The sequence below is a fragment of the Lupinus angustifolius genome, chromosome LG06 (genome assembly GCF_001865875.1).
Source record: "Lupinus angustifolius cultivar Tanjil chromosome LG06, LupAngTanjil_v1.0, whole genome shotgun sequence".
NCBI classification, from domain to species: Eukaryota; Viridiplantae; Streptophyta; class Magnoliopsida; order Fabales; family Fabaceae; genus Lupinus; species Lupinus angustifolius.
In genome coordinates this window covers 29,244,687-29,262,366 of record NC_032014.1, presented here as the reverse complement: position 1 = coordinate 29,262,366, position 17,680 = coordinate 29,244,687, and the positions used below count along the sequence as shown (strand labels likewise).

The following is a 17,680-nucleotide window of genomic DNA, read 5'->3' as shown; positions in this document are numbered from 1 at the left end:
CGAACCGAACCGCGAAACCGAACCGAACCACATTTTGCGGTTTGGTTCCATCGGTTTCGCGGTTTAAACCGGAACCGCTTACACCCCTACTAGCCTAAACCTATTTGGGGTAGCTTGTTTTGACAAGTCTATGTGTTCATTTGTTTTCAATTTTCAATTGGAATGTCAATGAAAAGTGATGCCCATATGAGTTCAACCCTAATTTTATGGGGAAAACACAATGTGACTGAATTTAGGTTTTACTTGAGTTCAATTTTCATGTTTCAGTTTGGCACAATTAATACTCTATCGATAACTCGATTAATATATGTGAAATTATAAAAGTAGACATGAATATATATATAAAACCTATAGAAACTTGATATATATATATATAAATAAATGTTTCAAGCGGGTTTGGGTTACCCAAAACTATGAGAAATGCAAGGATGACAGAGGATGAAAATGTAGAGTTTGGAAAATCCTAAGATTTATATAGAGGATGAAACAAATATTTATTGTTAAATGGGGCTGATACATAACCGTAACCAAGTACAAATGTATGTCCTTTGTCGTTAATCTCAACCAAAAGTACATTGCATAGGCACGTGACATTATCATCATCATCATGATGACAATGCATGTGTTTCATGATTCTCACAAAACATAACATTAAGACACACACATTTCGTTATTGTCACAGATACAAAGAATCCTCTCATCCATATTCTTCTTCTATGTTCTAACCAATCAACATATATATATATATATGTATCTCTTCTTCATTGAAAGCTAAGTTTCCTTTTTCTTTTCTCTTTCCTTTAGATATAGAGACATGAAGATAAGATAGGGACAATATCTACTAAGTGTTTCTTAAAGACCAAGCAAAAATCTATCCCTTCAATACCAACAATACCATCATCATTGCCATTGCTATTGTTATTCATTTTCCATTTTGTGGGGTTTCAAGGATCTTGTTAGACAATGGCATTGTTCAGGAAATTCTTCTATAAGAAGCCCCCTGATGGGCTTTTAGAAATCAGTGAAAGGGTTTATGGTATGTTTTCTTCTTCAAGTGGACAACAATGTTATTGGTTTATTTTCAGTGCAAAGTTTTCATCTTTCTTCATTTTCTGTTGCTGGGTATGCCTAATTTTTAAGAATTTTGAGGGAATGATAATGGAAATTGTTTGAATTTTCTACATTTTCTTTGTACATTATGCAGTTTATTGTTTAGCCCAAATGCCAGTTTCTCAATAGGCTGTTGTTACATCTTGTTTATGATTGAGCTGAATGGATGTTTTCTCTTTTAGACTTACAATGAATCAATGATGTAGATTAGGTATATATATTGATTATTGGTTCAGGGATTTTGATTTCATTCTTAGGGTTTTTAATTTGAGATTATTTTGTTGTTTATGTATTTTATTCTATTTTGGATTATGTTATTCTAGTTTAAAATAGGACTAATTTGGGAAAAATAAATATTCAATGGATTATGTCATATTACTTGGTAGTTTACCTTTCACTATCTTATAGAATTATAGTGATTGTAATTATTTTATCTTATAGAATCTTTACTTCATATATATATATATGTGATTGTGATTATTTTGTTGCTGTATTGTGTAGTCTTTGATTACTGCTTTACCGCGGATGTAATGGAAGAAGATAAACATAAAGGTTATATAGAGGGAATAATTGCGCAACTTCACGGTCACTTCCCCGATGCTTCATATATGGTGTTCAACATGCGTGAGGGAGAAAGCCCAAGCCATATCTCTAACATTTTATCCGACTATGATATGATGGTGATTGACTATCCTCGTCAGTATGAAGGTTGCCCATTACTCACCATGGAGATGATCCACCATTTCTTGAAATCGGGTGAAAACTGGGTTCAACTCGGACGGCAAAATCTTATCTTGATGCATTGTGAACGAGGCGGGTGGGCGGTTCTAGCGTTTATGCTGGCTGCATTCTTGATTTATAGAAAGCAGTTTACCGGGGAGCAGAAAACACTAGACATGATATACAAGCAAGCTCCTCGGGAGCTTTTGCAATTGATGTCACCATTGAATCCATTACCTTCACAATTGAGGTATCTTCAGTATATATCAAGAAGAAATGTTGGTTCGGAATGGCCTCCTCTAGATAGGGCACTTACATTGGATTGTGTAATTCTAAGACTTGTTCCTAAAATGGATCGAGAAGGTGGTTGCCGTCCTATATTTCGGATATACGGACAGGACCCTTTTATGGCTGCTGATCGGACTCCCAAAGTTCTGTTTTCAACTCCAAAGAGGAGCAAACTTGTTCGGTACTACAAGCAGGTCACACCTAAATCCCTTTGCACTAATTTGAAATGCTTTTCTTATAATCCATGAAGTATCATAATTCAAGAAAATGAACTTCTCTCCCTCATGGTAAAATTCAACAAAACACATGTTAAATGCAATTACAAACTGGATTTTTTAATTTAGTACTACTTAAGGAGTGAGTTAGAAGAAAAAAACAGCATCATTATTTCTTCATTTTTCCATATTCGGATAAATGGTTCTTAAATAGAATGTTGTTTTCCCTTAATCTATTTATCATTTGTTTCATATTAATTACAGGCTGATTGTGAATTGGTTAAGATTGACATCCATTGCCATGTTCAAGGAGATGTTGTTCTCGAGTGTATTAGTCTGGACAGTGATTTGGAACGTGAAAACATGATGTTTCGAGTTATGTTTAATACAGCATTCATAAGATCAAATATCTTGATGCTTAACCGTGATGAAATTGACATATTATGGAATACTAAAGACAACTTCCCTAAAAATTTCAGAGTAGAGGTATTTACCGATCCCTGTCTTTCTCTCCATCCCTTTTTAACTATCATGATTAACGTTAATGAAGGACAAGTGTATTTCTTGTTGTAGGCTCTTTTCTCCGATATGGAAGCTTCGTCTTCCGTTATTCCAATGGGTATGCCTTGTATTGAGGAGAAAGAAGGCCTACCGGTTGAAGCATTTGCTAAGGTCAAAGAAATGTTCAACAATGTTGATTGGCTAGATTCAAATACAGAAGTAGCAAATGTGCTTCAACAGATCACAGCATCAAATATCCTTCTTGAAAGATTGGACAGTGGCATTTCTTCCCCAACAAGCAAACTGCTTAAGGAGACATTATCCGGAGGATTTAAATTCGATTTGAAGACACAAAACAATATGAAAAATTCACCTTCCGCAGCTCACAGGAGATCTATAACCTCATTTGGATCATCTTCATATGCTCCAATGGAAAAGATAGAGCAATTTGAATCAAAAGCATTGCCTGAAAATTACATCAGGCCTCTTGCACTTCAGCATATCGAACCATCAGGATCAAAGGAATCGTTGGAAAATGATACGAACTTTCCTACATATATGGTTCAAGGGAAACAATCTATTCCCTTAATTGAACCATCAATGGATACAACAAGTTCAATGGAAAAAAGGACTAAACCATCAGAATCCAAGGAAATGGATATTGATTCACTAGAACCAAAGGAATCATTGGATAATGACACCAAGTTTCGTACATCATTGGCTCAGGGTAAACAATCTATTCCCTCGACTGAACCATCCACTGATGCAAATTCAATGAAAGAGAAGATTGAACCTCTTGAATCAAATGAAAAAGAGATTGAATCACTAGACATGAAGGCATTGTCGAAAAATGATGGACGATCTATATTTGAACCGAAGACACTGTCAGAAATTGAGGATGGTCTTATGGTAAAGAAGATTGAACCATTAGAATCAAAGGCATTGCCAGAAAATAACATGAAGACTCTTGCACCTACGGATCAGGAGAAACAACCTATTCCATTAACTGGAATATCAACAGATTCAAATTCTACTGAAATGCAGATTGAATCATTAGAATCAAAGGAATCATTGGAAGAAATTACCATGTTTCCTGTATCAGTGGCTCAAGGGAAAAAACCTACTCCACTAAATGAACCATCACTTGGCGAGAAGGGTCATCTGTTAGAGCTAAATAAAAAGGAGGTTGAATCATTAGGATCGACTACATTGTTGGAAAATGATAGAAGATTAAAGTTTGAACCAAAAGTGCTGCCAGAAACTGAGATGAAGGGTCCGAGTTCTGAAGTTCAGGAAAAACTTTCTATGTCGTTATTTGAATCATCTGAGGTTACTCCTGTGAAAAAGAAGATAGAAACATTAGAATCAAAGGCATCACCGAAAAATAGCAAGTCTCTTGCCCCTGTGGAACAGGAGAAGCAAACTATTCCCTCTTCTGGACTCTCAACACATTCAAATTCTACTGATATGATCGAACCTTTCGAATCAAACACATTGTTGGAAAATGTTACAAACTTTCCTGTATCTGTGGCTCAAGGGAAAAAGTCCACTACTCCCTTTGTTGAACAATCAATGGATGCAAATTCAGCGAAAAAGAAGATTGGATCATTAGAGTCAAAGGCATTGTTAGAAAATGATGACATGTATTCTACATCAAAGGATGCAAGTTTAGTGAAAAAGAAGATTGGATCATTAGAATCGAAGGAAAAGGACACTGAATCGTTAGAATCGAAGCCATCGTTAGAAATCGATGACATGTATTCTACATCAAAGGATGCAAGTTTAGTGAAAAATAAGATTGGATCATTAGAGTCGAAGGGAAAGGATACTGAATCATTAGAATCAAAGGCATTGCTAGAAAATGATGACATGTGTTCTACCTCAAAGGATGCAAGTTTGGTGAAAAATAAGACATGGCCATTAGAGCCAAATGAAAAGGATACTGAATCATTAGAGTCAAAGGCATTGTTGGAAAGTGATGTCAATCATTCGACATCTATCTCTCAGAGGAAACAATCTATTCCCGTAGTTGAACCATCCATGGATGTGAATTCAGTGAGAAAGTTGAGCGGAGAATTAGAATCAGAAATGTTGTCAGAAAATGATATCAAGAGTCTTGCATCCACAGTTCAGAGGAAACAAGATAGTCCGTCACTTGACCCTCTTTCAGTTGATACGGCAAACTCAATTAACAAGAAGATTGAACCTCAAAAGTTACAGGTTGCTGTTGAGTTACCCGCACAATCTAAAATCATATCTCCACAGGTTCGTCAAGTTACTATATCTGCTCCAGTTTCTTATAGTAATAACTCATATCATAGTGCACCATTAGCTCTTGGACTAACAACTGTGTTGCAGGATCACGCACCGATCGGTAATATCAAACATGTCACTCAAGAATTGATGATATCTACCCCTTCTTCTATTTTACCTCCTTCAGATTCAAAGGTGCCGAAATCTGTAGAGCCTAGTTCTACAAGTGTTCCTCCAGCATCATCATCACCAGCATTGCCGCCATCTAAAGTGGATGCTCTTTCCGCAAAGCAGAAGACTTCTCAATCATTTGTTCCTCCTCCACCACCTCTTCCTCAACATGAGCCTAGTTCAAAATTGATGCAGCCTATTGTTATAAATGCAATGCATGATAAAGGTAAAAAATTATTAGTTACTCCCCCTCCTCCACCTCCACCTCTTCCTGCAACATCCCTTTCCACAGTCAAAGATTCATTTAAAGGTCCTCCTCCGCCTCCGCCTCCGCCTCCGTTGAGTACAAACAAATCAGCTGCTTCAACTGGAAAGACCTCACCATCTTCAATACCTCCACCACCTCCAGCTCCTCGGCATTGTTCCACCACATCTGCTCCTACTCTTACAGCATTGGCCCCACCACCTCCACCTCCTCCATTGTCTAAGAACTCTGATGTTCCATCTAAGCCTGTACCCCCTCCTCCTTCCCCTCCTACTACAAAATCTGACGCTGCATTGCTGCAGCCTCATGCACCTCCAGTCCCTGGACCGCCTGGTGTTCCGTTTGGTGCAAAGGGTCGTGGCCTATTTCGAGCTAACCCAAAAGGTCCGTCTCAGACTAAACGGAGCAATCTGAAACCTTACCATTGGTTAAAACTAACAAGAGCCGTGCATGGAAGCTTGTGGGCTGAGACACAGAAGCTTGAAGAAGCTTGTAGGTATGACTTATGGTGCGTCAAGCCTTTATGCTTTAGTATTAATATTAAATAATGACTCTAATTTATATTAACCATAGATACATAATTCTCTCTCATTTACCGAATTCATCTTACCCTACATCAGGTAACTATAATATGAACTTTTGGTTATTATTATATTGAAAAAAATAATTTTGGTGCCAGGGCTCCGGAGTTTGACATGTCAGAACTTGAGAGCCTATTCTCTGCAGCTGCTCCAAATTCTGATCATGGAAAAGAAGGAAATTCAAATCGCCGTAACTCGCGGCAAAAAGTTGACAAAGTGCAACTGGTATTATGCCTTTTCCTTTAGATTATTAACCAATCTTCAGATTCTCCACTGTTATTAGAGAAAAGACAGGTAGCTTTTCATCTTCATTTTTTTGTCCAAAATGGTTCCGAAATAAATCTTTTATCCATTATAATGTTTTAAGAACTAAAACTTTAAATATAATGTTGACAATTTCTTTTACTTGTGAATTGGATGTGATGCAGCCATGTAGGTTTTATTTAGTCTTTTGGCTCTTGTGTGTCATGACTTTCATTAAGGCCTTAAACCTTAATAGTAAATTCTTGTCAAGACTTGTTATAAAATATGAGCTTCTGATTAAAGATTCATTTCATCTTGCAGATTGAGCTCAGGCGGGCTTATAACTGTGAGATCATGCTTACAAAAGTCAAAATCCCTTTGCCTGATTTAATGGTGGGATATTACTCCTTTTGGTTTTCTTAACAAGTATGCTATGAACATTTTTGTTTGAGTTTATGTCCTAGAGTGTTAAAGTATTGAAATGCCACATTGGTTGAGAATACGAGCCCAGTCATTTATAATAACATAGAAATATGCCAAATTTGTAATTGTTTTCTGATATGCTTTACTCCATTGTCTTTCAGAGTGCAGTGCTTGCAATGGATGATTCAGTATTATATGCTGATCAGGTTGAGAACCTCATAAAGTTCTGTCCAACCAAAGAAGAGATGGAGCAGCTCAAGGTATTAACCCTTATTTTCTTCTTAAACCAGAACTTAATGTCATAGGGGAAGCACCACCAACTTTGCAACATTCTATGTTTATTTTAGCTATAGCCATACTTTATATGCAGGGCTATACTGGAGATAAGGACAACTTGGGAAAGTGTGAACAGGTGAGTCAACTTATACTGTTTCTTGTTGCTCCTTGTTTTTAGCGTGTTTGACATGACAAACTCGTAGTTTATTTTCTAGATTATAGTTGATTGATTCAGTCAAAAAGCTTGTAGAACTTTTTTATGATGAATAAAATAAAGGGAGATTGTAGCTTCTATCTTTATGTTTTCAACAAATGGCAATTTTACTCCTAGACCCAATATCCTTTGAAGTCATTTACCAAATTTTCAGCTAGTTTTGTCAAATAGTACTCTAATTCACTCAACTAGCTACACAACTATAAGCTTTAAGCTGCAAGCTCATAGCTTTAAGCTAGCTTCATAACTATAAGCTACAATCTTACAACTATAAGCTAATTCTGCCAAATATAGTCTTACTCTTCCTATTCCTATTTAAAAGAACTTCTTATGGTTTGATGACTTGTCTAGCATTGATGGTACGATAAAAAGTTAATCACTAGTGAATCATATAACTAGATCTGTTAACCTTCTCCTATGTAAACTCATGTACACATTTTTATCGTCAGGCATAAATTTTTGAGATATCATTTGGATGGAGTTGAAGCTTTCTAATATGGCTAAAAACTTACCATGTGTAGTATAGTTCATGGAAATCACACTCATGTTTTCCTGAGTTGTTTCTTTTCCGTTACATTCTTATTTGGTTTCACATTTTGTGACAGTTCTTCTTAGAAATGATGAAAGTGCCAAGAGTGGAAAACAAGCTAAGAGTTTTTTCGTTTAAGATGCAATTCTGTTTGCAGGTAAGAACACAGCGATGCGATGCTTTTTAGTTATTAAATGATTAATATGTTTTCTTGCCATTACAAATTTAACTGCTCTTGTGCACTTTGTTGTATAATATTCATGTAGGTGAAAGATCTTAGAAGGGACTTGAATATTGTGAACTCTGCATCTGAAGAGGTTAGTCATATATGTTTTTCTTTTAAATGCACTATTTTCCATGTTTGTATGCTTTTCTCTTCAGCTTCCATTGGTGTGTTTACCAGATCAGGAATTCAGTCAAGTTGAAAAGAATCATGCAGACCATTCTTTCTTTGGGTAATGCTTTGAACCATGGAACTGCAAGAGGTGAGTTAAATCTTTTGCATTCATTTTATTTTCACCATACAAAGCTTGCTTTTTATGGACAGATTACAGATACTCTTAGGCACAATTATGTCGATTCTGTAGTTATTGTTTGACATGAACTTTTCATCCTAGGATGATTTTTTTTGGCTTAATTATGTTTTTAGTCCCTGTAAATATTGGTAATTTGATTTTAGTCCCCAAATTCTTTTTCCTTAGTTTTTAGTCCCTACTTTATTTGGTCATTTTGGTTTGAGTCCATGTTAATGACGTGCCAACACCACAATCGGCCACGTCTTCAATTTGTATAACGCATATTGCATGTTAGTGTTAGCCATATCATCACTGGGAACTAAAATCAAAATTTTGGAATATATAAGGACCAGGACCCAAAAAAATAAATTATAGGAACTAAAACCAAAATTCTACATATTTTCAGGGACCAAAAACATATTTAAGCCTAAAATCTTATTGGAAAACGACATCACTGTAATATTGAATTTTTTTCCTTTCTTACAGTTAATTTATAAGATTAATGTAGGTTCTGCTATTGGGTTTCGGTTGGATAGTCTCCTTAAACTCACTGATACACGAGCGAGGAACAATAAGATGACTCTAATGCATTACCTTTGTAAGGTAAACATTTGCCATAGTTAAATTTTAATATGAACTGTTTGGTATCAACAAGTTTAGCTACTCTTGTGTTTTAAGTTATAATTAAATTTTTAAGCATAGCAATAAGTTAGGTAGTAATTGTTTTGATGATTGACAAATTGTAGGTGCTAGCTGAAAAGCTTCCGGAACTATTAGATTTTCCCAAAGACCTGTTGCATTTAGAGGGTTCAACCAAGGTATCTTTGTTTATATATATTACTGTTATATCAGTTGGTTTAAGTTCTTTATCATTTGGATTTTGGTGTATGATTCTGAGTATTTCCATGCAGATACAATTAAAATATTTGGCAGAAGAAATGCAAGCTATTAGTAAAGGACTAGAGAAAGTTGTTCAGGAATTGACTGCATCAGAGAATGATGGACCTGTGTCAGAATGCTTTTGCCAGGTATACATGGTGTCGAATGTTTTTATTTTGTTAAATTGATTTCGATAAAAAAATGAGTTAAGTCTAAGTGATTTATGTTTGGATGTTAAAAACTTAAAATCAAGTTTGTAGGAAAATTCAATGTAAAAGTTTCAACCCAACACAAAAGCTACATTTTTTCACTACCATGGTTTTGATGCAGAAACAATTTTGCCATATGATTTTGAAACCAGCTTTGAGTTTTTAAAAGCGATCTTAGAAGCTCCAAAACTGGAGCAAATTACACACTAAATGCTTTAATTAGATTGAACATATCCAAATTTCTGATGCATTCAGATCAATTAGCTAACTTATCAGCTTTTAGCTTTCAACTCCTAGCTTAGAAGTTTCCAGCTAGATTATAAGCTATTTGCGTCAAACCGAACCACTGTGACAACAGAACTCCAAAGCTAGAATTACTAATGACTAACACACCTAGATCAGTTATGCAACATCATTATTTAAGATTAACAGCGATGCAAGTATTTTAGAGGCATAATTAACCTTCTGCGGGAAGATCTTCGACTATTATAAATTGACTTCTTTTCCTTATTTATCTTTACCTTAAATAATTCTTCTTCAATTTGTAATATTCAGATTTTAAAGGAATTTCTTAGTGATGCTGAATCTGAAGTGAGGTCTTTGGCTCAACTTTATGCCAATGTGGTATGGATTTAGCTCTTTACTTTTGAAGATAGTTTTGTGTTTTAAGTTGTCGATTCTTGATATGACGACAAATGTGTCTCAATTTATGAATCATGATGTATCAGGGTAGAAATGCAGATGCATTGGCCCTTTACTTTGGAGAAGATCCGGCACGTGTCCCATTTGAACAAGGTACCAAGTTATCTTATATATCAGTCTACCTTGTCATTGTTTTTTATTTTCGAAAACTCGGACGTAAATGCCTTCCTAGGATTTCAGAAAGCTATATTGCCAATATTAAAATACTTGGTTTACATTAAACTCACCATAACAACTTTTGAGGCGAATTTTTGTTTCCTTTTGTTTTGTGTGTAGTCGTATCTACTCTGCTAAACTTTGTGAAGATGTTCATCCGAGCGCATGATGAAAATTGCAAACAGATTGAATATGAAAAAAAGAGAGCGGAAAAAGAAGCAGAAAAGCTAGCTGGTAAAAAGGACTCTGAACATATGAAAAGGAGTATCAAGATTGGTAATAGTAAATGATCACAACCTTTTTTAAGGTACTAAATAAAACTGTTCCATAGTGATAAAAGTTTCCTTCTACTTTAATGCACACAATACTTACCATAAAGTATTTAATGCATTCTGTTCAGCAAGGCATGATGAAGTAGTTTGGTTTGGTGTACAAAGTATTTGATTTAGTTTTGCTCAATAGTGATGTAAATAAATGATGATCCAATTAGATATTATACATATAAAGATAAAGATATGATAGATTAGTGGTAGGTAGCTATACTGAAGAGTTTTCAGTTAAAGGCCTTGTGAATTGTGATACACCACAAATGCTTTGTAAATATTTGAGATATTCATCACAATACAACTTATTCATTTTATTGTGGAAGACCCAAATTGAGATTTAGACATTGTTGCTTAGGTTGAGCAATGATGGAGTGGGCAACTGCTTCAGCTATTGTTACAGTGAACTCAGGATCATTCATTAATGAACTTACATATTCTTCAATTTTCATGTTGTTTTTGTTGTTGTTGCCATAGTCCATAATATCCTTACAAGGTTTTTTATTTGTTGAAAGAGCATGGTCAATGTTAAGGGCTTCTTTGTAATTTTGTATGATTGTAAGAGGTAAGAATGAGTCTTTGGGTGTGGAAGATGATGGTAAGAATGACTCATCATCATGGTTATGCTCTCCATCATAAGTTGCAACAATTATAGACCTATCATATACACTTCTTTGCACCTACAATTTATCAGTAAGTTCTAACAATGTTAGAATCTCGTAAATAATATAATATGATAAGACATTTTTATAACACATACCTTCTTTTTGGCTGAGCAGTTAGGAGCCATAGAGCACCTGAAATAAGCTCTAGGAGAAGCATTGTCTTTAGTAACCTTTTGCCCATACTTCCTCCATTCATATCCATCTTTTATTATCTATATTTTCAATCAAAATGTTGCATAAACTTAATTATCAACTTTATCATATAATTTGAACATGATTAAGTTAACTTTACTAGCAAAGTTTTTTTTAACAAGGAGGGTGAAGAGCACAGCCGAGGTTTAAATCGTGCTTAATGTCTTATAACTCTACCAACCATTGATTCAAATTGTGGATCATATTTGAATTGTATCATGCCACAACTGCATTGGGCCACATCATATTGTATTGATATTAAAATATATTTTTTACTCATCAAATAATTCACACTGCAACAACGATCGCAATCCATACTATAACAACTATAACTGCAACTGTAATTTAAAACATTGTTGTCAACCGATTAGAGAGAATAGTTGAGATGAAACATACCAAACTATCGTCGTTGGGGTGGGTTCTAACATAAACTTGTAAAGGCTTTTTTGCGGTTGGAAACTCTTTAAGTCTTGTTCTCTTGTTTGTATCAAGATTATGTACATTATTTTTGATCTCTAGAAGATACGATTGAAGATTCTTGTATTTCCTTCTCTGATCTTCAAGCATCAATCTTAGAGCATTATTCTCCTCTTTCACATGTTGTAACTCCACTTCCAAAGTTGAAACCTAATCAAATTAACATTGTCATAAGCTTTTATGTAATAATGTATATATATAGATACATACACATAACCATGGATCAAAAGCAAAGAAAAAGGAACAAAGTTACTTACCTTTTGATCCATTATAGCTAGCTTGAACACCTTAATTATTCAGTCACAACTGAATTGCTTAATTGAAATATAAATGATTTAGCTAGATGAGATAACAATAAGGTATAGGTGCCCTTATATTGAGTAATAATATTATAATATATAGTATGGGGTTGTTGAAAAAGAGATAAAAGAAACTCAATTTATCATCAAGTCTCTTTAATAATTATTCTACTAGGGCTTGGCTTCTTTAGTTCTTATATATATAAGTAAATTGTTTAATTCAATTTCACGTGTTAGAAAAATCACCATGACGTCATCACAATGACATAATCTGAAATCGTTTCTGATATAAATTTTTATTTTCTATTGAAAGTGTTCCTCGGTGCAAAGAAAACTAGATTCCAAAATGTAATCATACTCATATGAACAAGTGTGAATAAATAATGCACTTTTTATAAACAAATTCATATTTTTGAGATATACAAGGAAGCCTTAAAAATTGAAAGAAAGTGACAAAGTATGTGTTTTCTAAGATAAACACCATGTGTTCTGCACTTTGCACTATAAGAGTCTCATTGTTCATGATTTTTTTTTTATAGATTTTTTATAAATGTTTTAAGTTGCTTTTGTAATCTCTCCAAAACAAAAATTACAAAATCTAAAAAAAAAAAATTAATCTTTTAACCTATAATGGATATATTTTGAACCAAAAATTTTTGTCATCTGCAATTTTATTTGTACTTCCATCTTATACATTAAACATTTACAACATTATTTTAATAAAATAAAGCAGGCCCTATAACTTCCCTTTTCCATTGTTTAACTTTCTTATATTTTTAGTGGACATTCTGACCTATATTTGAATTAATAGAATATTATCTTATATACGATTTAATTAATTTTATTTAATTTGACTTAATTTATAATTTATATTTATATATATTGTTAGTTATTATTTTGATTGTTATTATCTTATTGTTCATAATAAATTTTGTTGCTTATATCACCTACTTATATTTTAAGTTTTATAAATCTTTACCATTCATAAATTTTTACATGATATCAAAATAAATTTATCATTTGAGACATGTTGGGTGACTATTCCATTATGGAAAAGCCCATAATTCAGAACTTTGGTTAATCATCTATTTACTTTGTCATCATTCATTTTTCCAACCACACAATTCTATAATACATGTACAATTCATTCTCTTAGAAAATTCTCTGTTTACATTGAAAATTCAATGATCTTTGAAAATCAATCAATTCCCATGTCTAGGAACACCAACCATACTACATTAAGTATTTTTAATTAAATTATACTGACCAATAAAAATAGCTAAATTTAATTCATTTTCATGATCTTTCAAGAAACATAACAATATTATAATTGAAATATTTTGACCTAATTTACATATTGACTAAACTAATTTCCTATTGCCCCCACTTATGAATAAACAATATATTTGTTTATCATAATGTCTTCATGCATCACTGACTCTGTCGTATATGCTTGGACCAATCAAATCCCAAACTGAAATTTATTTTTAAATAGGCTTTCAGTACTTTTCACACTTCTCACCATAAATAGTTCCCTAATTTTTCATCTCATCCATAAATTATCAAAGGTTTGTTAAATAGACCCCACAAAATGCCTCACAAGTCACATCTCACTCTACTATTAATTTTTCAGTCATTTCATTAATAATGATAGGATTGTTTTTTTGGGTATAATTTATCATATGAATGATGAACTAATCTTTTTCAGTATATTTTTTCCATCTATAAGACTCGAACCCGAGATCTTGCTTAAGTAGAATCTAATTTCTTATTTGCAAAATAGAAGTTATAAGTTGCTACAATGTAGCTATCCAATTTCACAAAAGGAAGTGATTAAATAACCTGAAAAATAAACATTTTCATGAAATTATGATTCCACAAGCAATTACCTGAAATTATAAATTATAATATAATTAATGTATTATTTTCAATTTTTAGGATCATTTTCAAGAGAGGGGTTGTTTTGTTTGAAGTTATAGACATCTTATTAGTTCTAATCATTGTTAATGACTTGCAATAATACATACTGTTGTTATGCTTTTTTGTTTTGAAATGTGTTATGCTCAATAGGATTGTATTATTAAAGATTAAAACTCGAAAAAACTAGTTAAATTAAACTAGCGCCACCAATTGATCTAATCACTTGGTGATATATATAAGTATGTTTAAATGTAATTTTAAATATTTATATGAAACTTGTATTATCAATATTACCATAAGAACTTATTCGTTTAAAACTAACAAAACTTAGGAACAAAACCGTTCAAGAAATCCCTTGACATTAAACAAAATAATCAATTATTTTTAACTGAAGATTGCATGTAGAAAGATTATTGTCTATAAATTAAAATATATGTTCGTGTGTACACGGTTGGTTGGTCCAAAAACATCATGTGATAGTATCGTGGTCCTCGTGGCTTGTCCTTGAATCTATAATTGTTCATGTCAAATTCTTAACCACTTCTTTTGGATTCAATCATCCCTAATAATTGCTATCAAAATCAAAGCTTTTATATATGTAGACGACAATTGTTTATGGATTCATATTATGTGTCTTTTAAAAGTCTTCCTAACAACATAGAATAGAAGTGGTGTATTTTGTTTAAGTGACTCAAGGAAGTGTTTAAAAGGGTTGAGCTAAAGCCAATTTGTTGGATCACACTCTACCGAGGAACCTCCAATTATCGAGAGTGATGAGTCACAAGAAAACATCACATCTTGAACCAAAACATCAAGGCAATTGTCTCATAGCTCTTTTTCCACTTAAAAACTTTTTCATTATTCTCTTCATACAATATGAAACTTCACACTTGAATAAACTGGACGATCACTCCCTTAAGTATGGATACCAAACACTTATAAGATCGCTCTCCTTTAACTCCATCATGTCTTAGCCGAAGTATAGGTTTTGATATCACTTGTTTGACCCGACCGCACCTGGGAGCCTCCAACTACTGCGGAATTTCATTGTTATCGGAGCATGAGAAGAGTGAAGAAACATAAGTAAGACACCACATTTTGAACCAAAATATAAGACAATAGTTCTCTAAGTCTTTTCTACTTAAAAGTTCTAGAGTGACCAATATGTGGTACACATTAGAAGCAAATAAATAAGTTTGAAGTTGATATATATAGTTTTAGGTGATAATATGATATTAAATATTAATATGATTATTCATTTAACCCAACTTACTTATATTTCTTATTGCCTTGAGCTCCTATCCCTAATTGTGTAACAACCACCATAATATAAAACTTTAGTTTATATTCCATACACAGAAATTGACCAAAAACGTTTAAAGTGGGTTCCTTGTGGAAGGAATCTATTGACAATATTGAACAGCACTATTGAAAAGGTAGCAAAGTAACCTACAAAGTATTTATAGAACACTTCATCACCTAACTAAGTGATATGGACATGCAATATATATAACAACAAATGTATAGTAATTAAAGCACTATATATAAAAAAGAATAAAACTTTGATAAATTTCACAGAAGTTTACAATAAAAGAGCGTAAACAATACATCATGCCAGTGATGTAGGTATAGGACGTCACACATTTATATCATGTTCACTCTAACAAAAGTTTATTTTATATATGTTAAAATCAATGTATAATATAAAAATATGAATAAACAAAAATACTATCTCTAGTTCTGTTTAATGAACTGTTTAAATACCATCTAAATGATCTAATTTAATTCCTTAAATTGCTCAACCTTTGAGGTACAAAACAAATTAATAGTTTAATAAATAAAAAAGTATAAATATCCAACGAAGATTTGTCTTAGTGGATATGTTCTGAAACAAATTTTATATGTTTGAATTTTGGAGTTACTGCTTTTAAAGAACTTTAACTATCATTCAGTAATTGTAGACCTAAAAATGGATAACTATAAACCAAACCTCTGTAATGTAGGATATGATTGGTTAGATGGTGGTCAAATCCTCATAGCTGAATCTTAGATGTTATTGGTTAATTGATATCGATCAACATTATCGGGTTGCTAGTGGTCAATCCAATATGTTTCGACTTTCTAAGATGTAAGTGGAATTCTCTCAACACGAGGAATTGACCACTATCACATTACATCCACTTTGGTTGGATCAATAATTTCATTAGTTTGAGATATGATTTAAAACATAATTGGGATAGTAGATCCTTATAATAACATGTTCCAAGAATTCTAATTGACACTCAAAACAACACTTCTCAATTACCCATGTGAGAAGATTGCTATCAATTACTCACCAAACTGTTGAGGAAAAAATATGTTCTAAAATTTTATAACTTCATTGGATATAGTGTCTGAATCGTAGATATTATGAACCTTGAACGTCCACGATACTAACACATCACAACTTAGTTCACTCACTCTTAAATCTTATCAGTAACTAAGATTGGACCAACTACGTGCTCTATTCACCCAACATCCTCAATCCATTTTTAAATAATTGTCTTTTTTAGAGAAAAAATATTTACTTTTTATCTATCTCCTCTAAATTGTCATAACTATTATATAGAGAGAAAAATCAAATTAGAAAAATATTATACAAATTTAGGTTTCAACCTTTATATATTCCAATTTTTTTATTATAGTGTCTAATGATAACGGGAAACCAAATAAAATTGTGTATATTAAAAGGGACTAGAGATATTTAATACAAAAAGATATTGCTTAGTTTGAGTGCTACACAATATTATAATCTTAAAAGAAAATTATGCAGTATCGAATGCATTAATAAACGATCGAAGAACACGAAATTTGAACAATAAAAAAGGAAATTAATGTCACAAGCATGATAACTTGATAAGACATCTTGGCCATAGGTGAATTATAAGGTGTTGTTTTGGGTTGTCAGAATTGGAACACATTTTGTCATAAGGTGGCTGCAATGTTGAATTATGAGAGGATTCCTTCACATATATTATTTAAGATTTGTGTAGAAGTATGGTTTCATGGCCAAAACATCCTTAACCCTGAATCCCCAAGGTCGAGAATTCGATTCCTGAGAGCGACACTTGTTAGGAGAGACAACCATAAACCCTAAAAGGAATTAGTTCATTACCCAAAAAAGGTAAGGAATAAAGTGTTTTAAGAAATATAGTTTCAGTTGGAGTGAGGAATTAGTTCCTTACCCAAAAAAGGTGAGAAATAAAGTGTTTTAAGAAATATAGCTTCAAGATAGCAATGGAGAATTTTGCCTGCATGGCTATGCTGAAGTTCGATATTGAGACAGCTGGTTGGTTTCATTATCACAAAGCTGCTCCAAAATTGGCTTGGTTCCAAGATATCGAATCTACGCTTCTAGCTTTTGGTATTGGGGATATGCTGATGCAACAAGGTCGACCTTTGGCCTTTGTTAGTCAAGCATTATCAGAGAAACTCAGTGAAATCAATGAAGGAAAGAGAATCTTATTACAACTACTTTTGAGGTCAAAAAATGGAGCCAATATTTGCTAGGTAAG

The 17,680-nt window shown here is 33.1% G+C and overlaps 2 protein-coding genes across 4 annotated transcripts; one reads left to right on the top strand and one right to left on the bottom strand.

Moving 5' to 3' along the window:
• LOC109350745 (formin-like protein 18) lies at positions 499-10,636 on the top strand. Of its 3 annotated transcripts, none has more exons than XM_019592034.1 (18): positions 502-1,036; positions 1,612-2,312; positions 2,598-2,819; positions 2,907-5,099; positions 5,193-6,031; positions 6,203-6,329; positions 6,669-6,740; positions 6,932-7,030; positions 7,141-7,182; positions 7,866-7,946; positions 8,056-8,106; positions 8,193-8,274; positions 8,813-8,907; positions 9,051-9,122; positions 9,216-9,332; positions 9,948-10,016; positions 10,121-10,187; positions 10,371-10,636. In XM_019592034.1, the coding sequence occupies exons 1-18, from the start codon at positions 964-966 to the stop codon at positions 10,538-10,540; spliced, it is 5,172 nt and encodes a 1,723-aa protein (XP_019447579.1). In that variant the 5' UTR covers positions 502-963; the 3' UTR covers positions 10,541-10,636. The 3 variants fall into 3 exon arrangements, with proteins under 3 accessions (XP_019447581.1, XP_019447579.1, XP_019447580.1); XM_019592035.1 differs by having other exon boundaries at positions 503-1,036; positions 5,193-6,019; XM_019592036.1 differs by lacking the exons at positions 9,051-9,122; positions 9,216-9,332; positions 9,948-10,016; positions 10,121-10,187; positions 10,371-10,636 and having other exon boundaries at positions 499-1,036; positions 8,803-8,907.
• LOC109350746 (probable WRKY transcription factor 40) lies at positions 10,806-12,318 on the bottom strand. Its single transcript, XM_019592038.1, has 4 exons — positions 12,165-12,318; positions 11,827-12,057; positions 11,334-11,450; positions 10,806-11,253 (listed from the first exon to the last, which is right to left on the bottom strand). Exons 1-4 carry the CDS (start codon positions 12,174-12,176, stop codon positions 10,888-10,890), a joined length of 726 nt encoding a protein of 241 aa, XP_019447583.1. The 5' UTR covers positions 12,177-12,318; the 3' UTR covers positions 10,806-10,887.

Bases quoted from the DNA above. Each gene is read 5' to 3' on its own strand.
- LOC109350746 (XM_019592038.1), bottom strand. The intron at 11,451-11,826 runs GTATGTTTCATC...TTGAAAATATAG, and splicing joins ACCCCAACGACGATAGTTTG to ATAATAAAAGATGGATATGA. The intron at 11,254-11,333 runs GTATGTGTTATA...GATAAATTGTAG, and splicing joins ACTGCTCAGCCAAAAAGAAG to GTGCAAAGAAGTGTATATGA.
- LOC109350745 (XM_019592034.1), top strand. From the start codon at position 964: ATGGCATTGTTCAGGAAATTCTTCTATAAGAAGCCCCCTGATGGGCTT. The intron at 6,330-6,668 runs GTATTATGCCTT...TTCATCTTGCAG, and splicing joins AAGTTGACAAAGTGCAACTG to ATTGAGCTCAGGCGGGCTTA. The intron at 9,333-9,947 runs GTATACATGGTG...TGTAATATTCAG, and splicing joins TGTCAGAATGCTTTTGCCAG to ATTTTAAAGGAATTTCTTAG.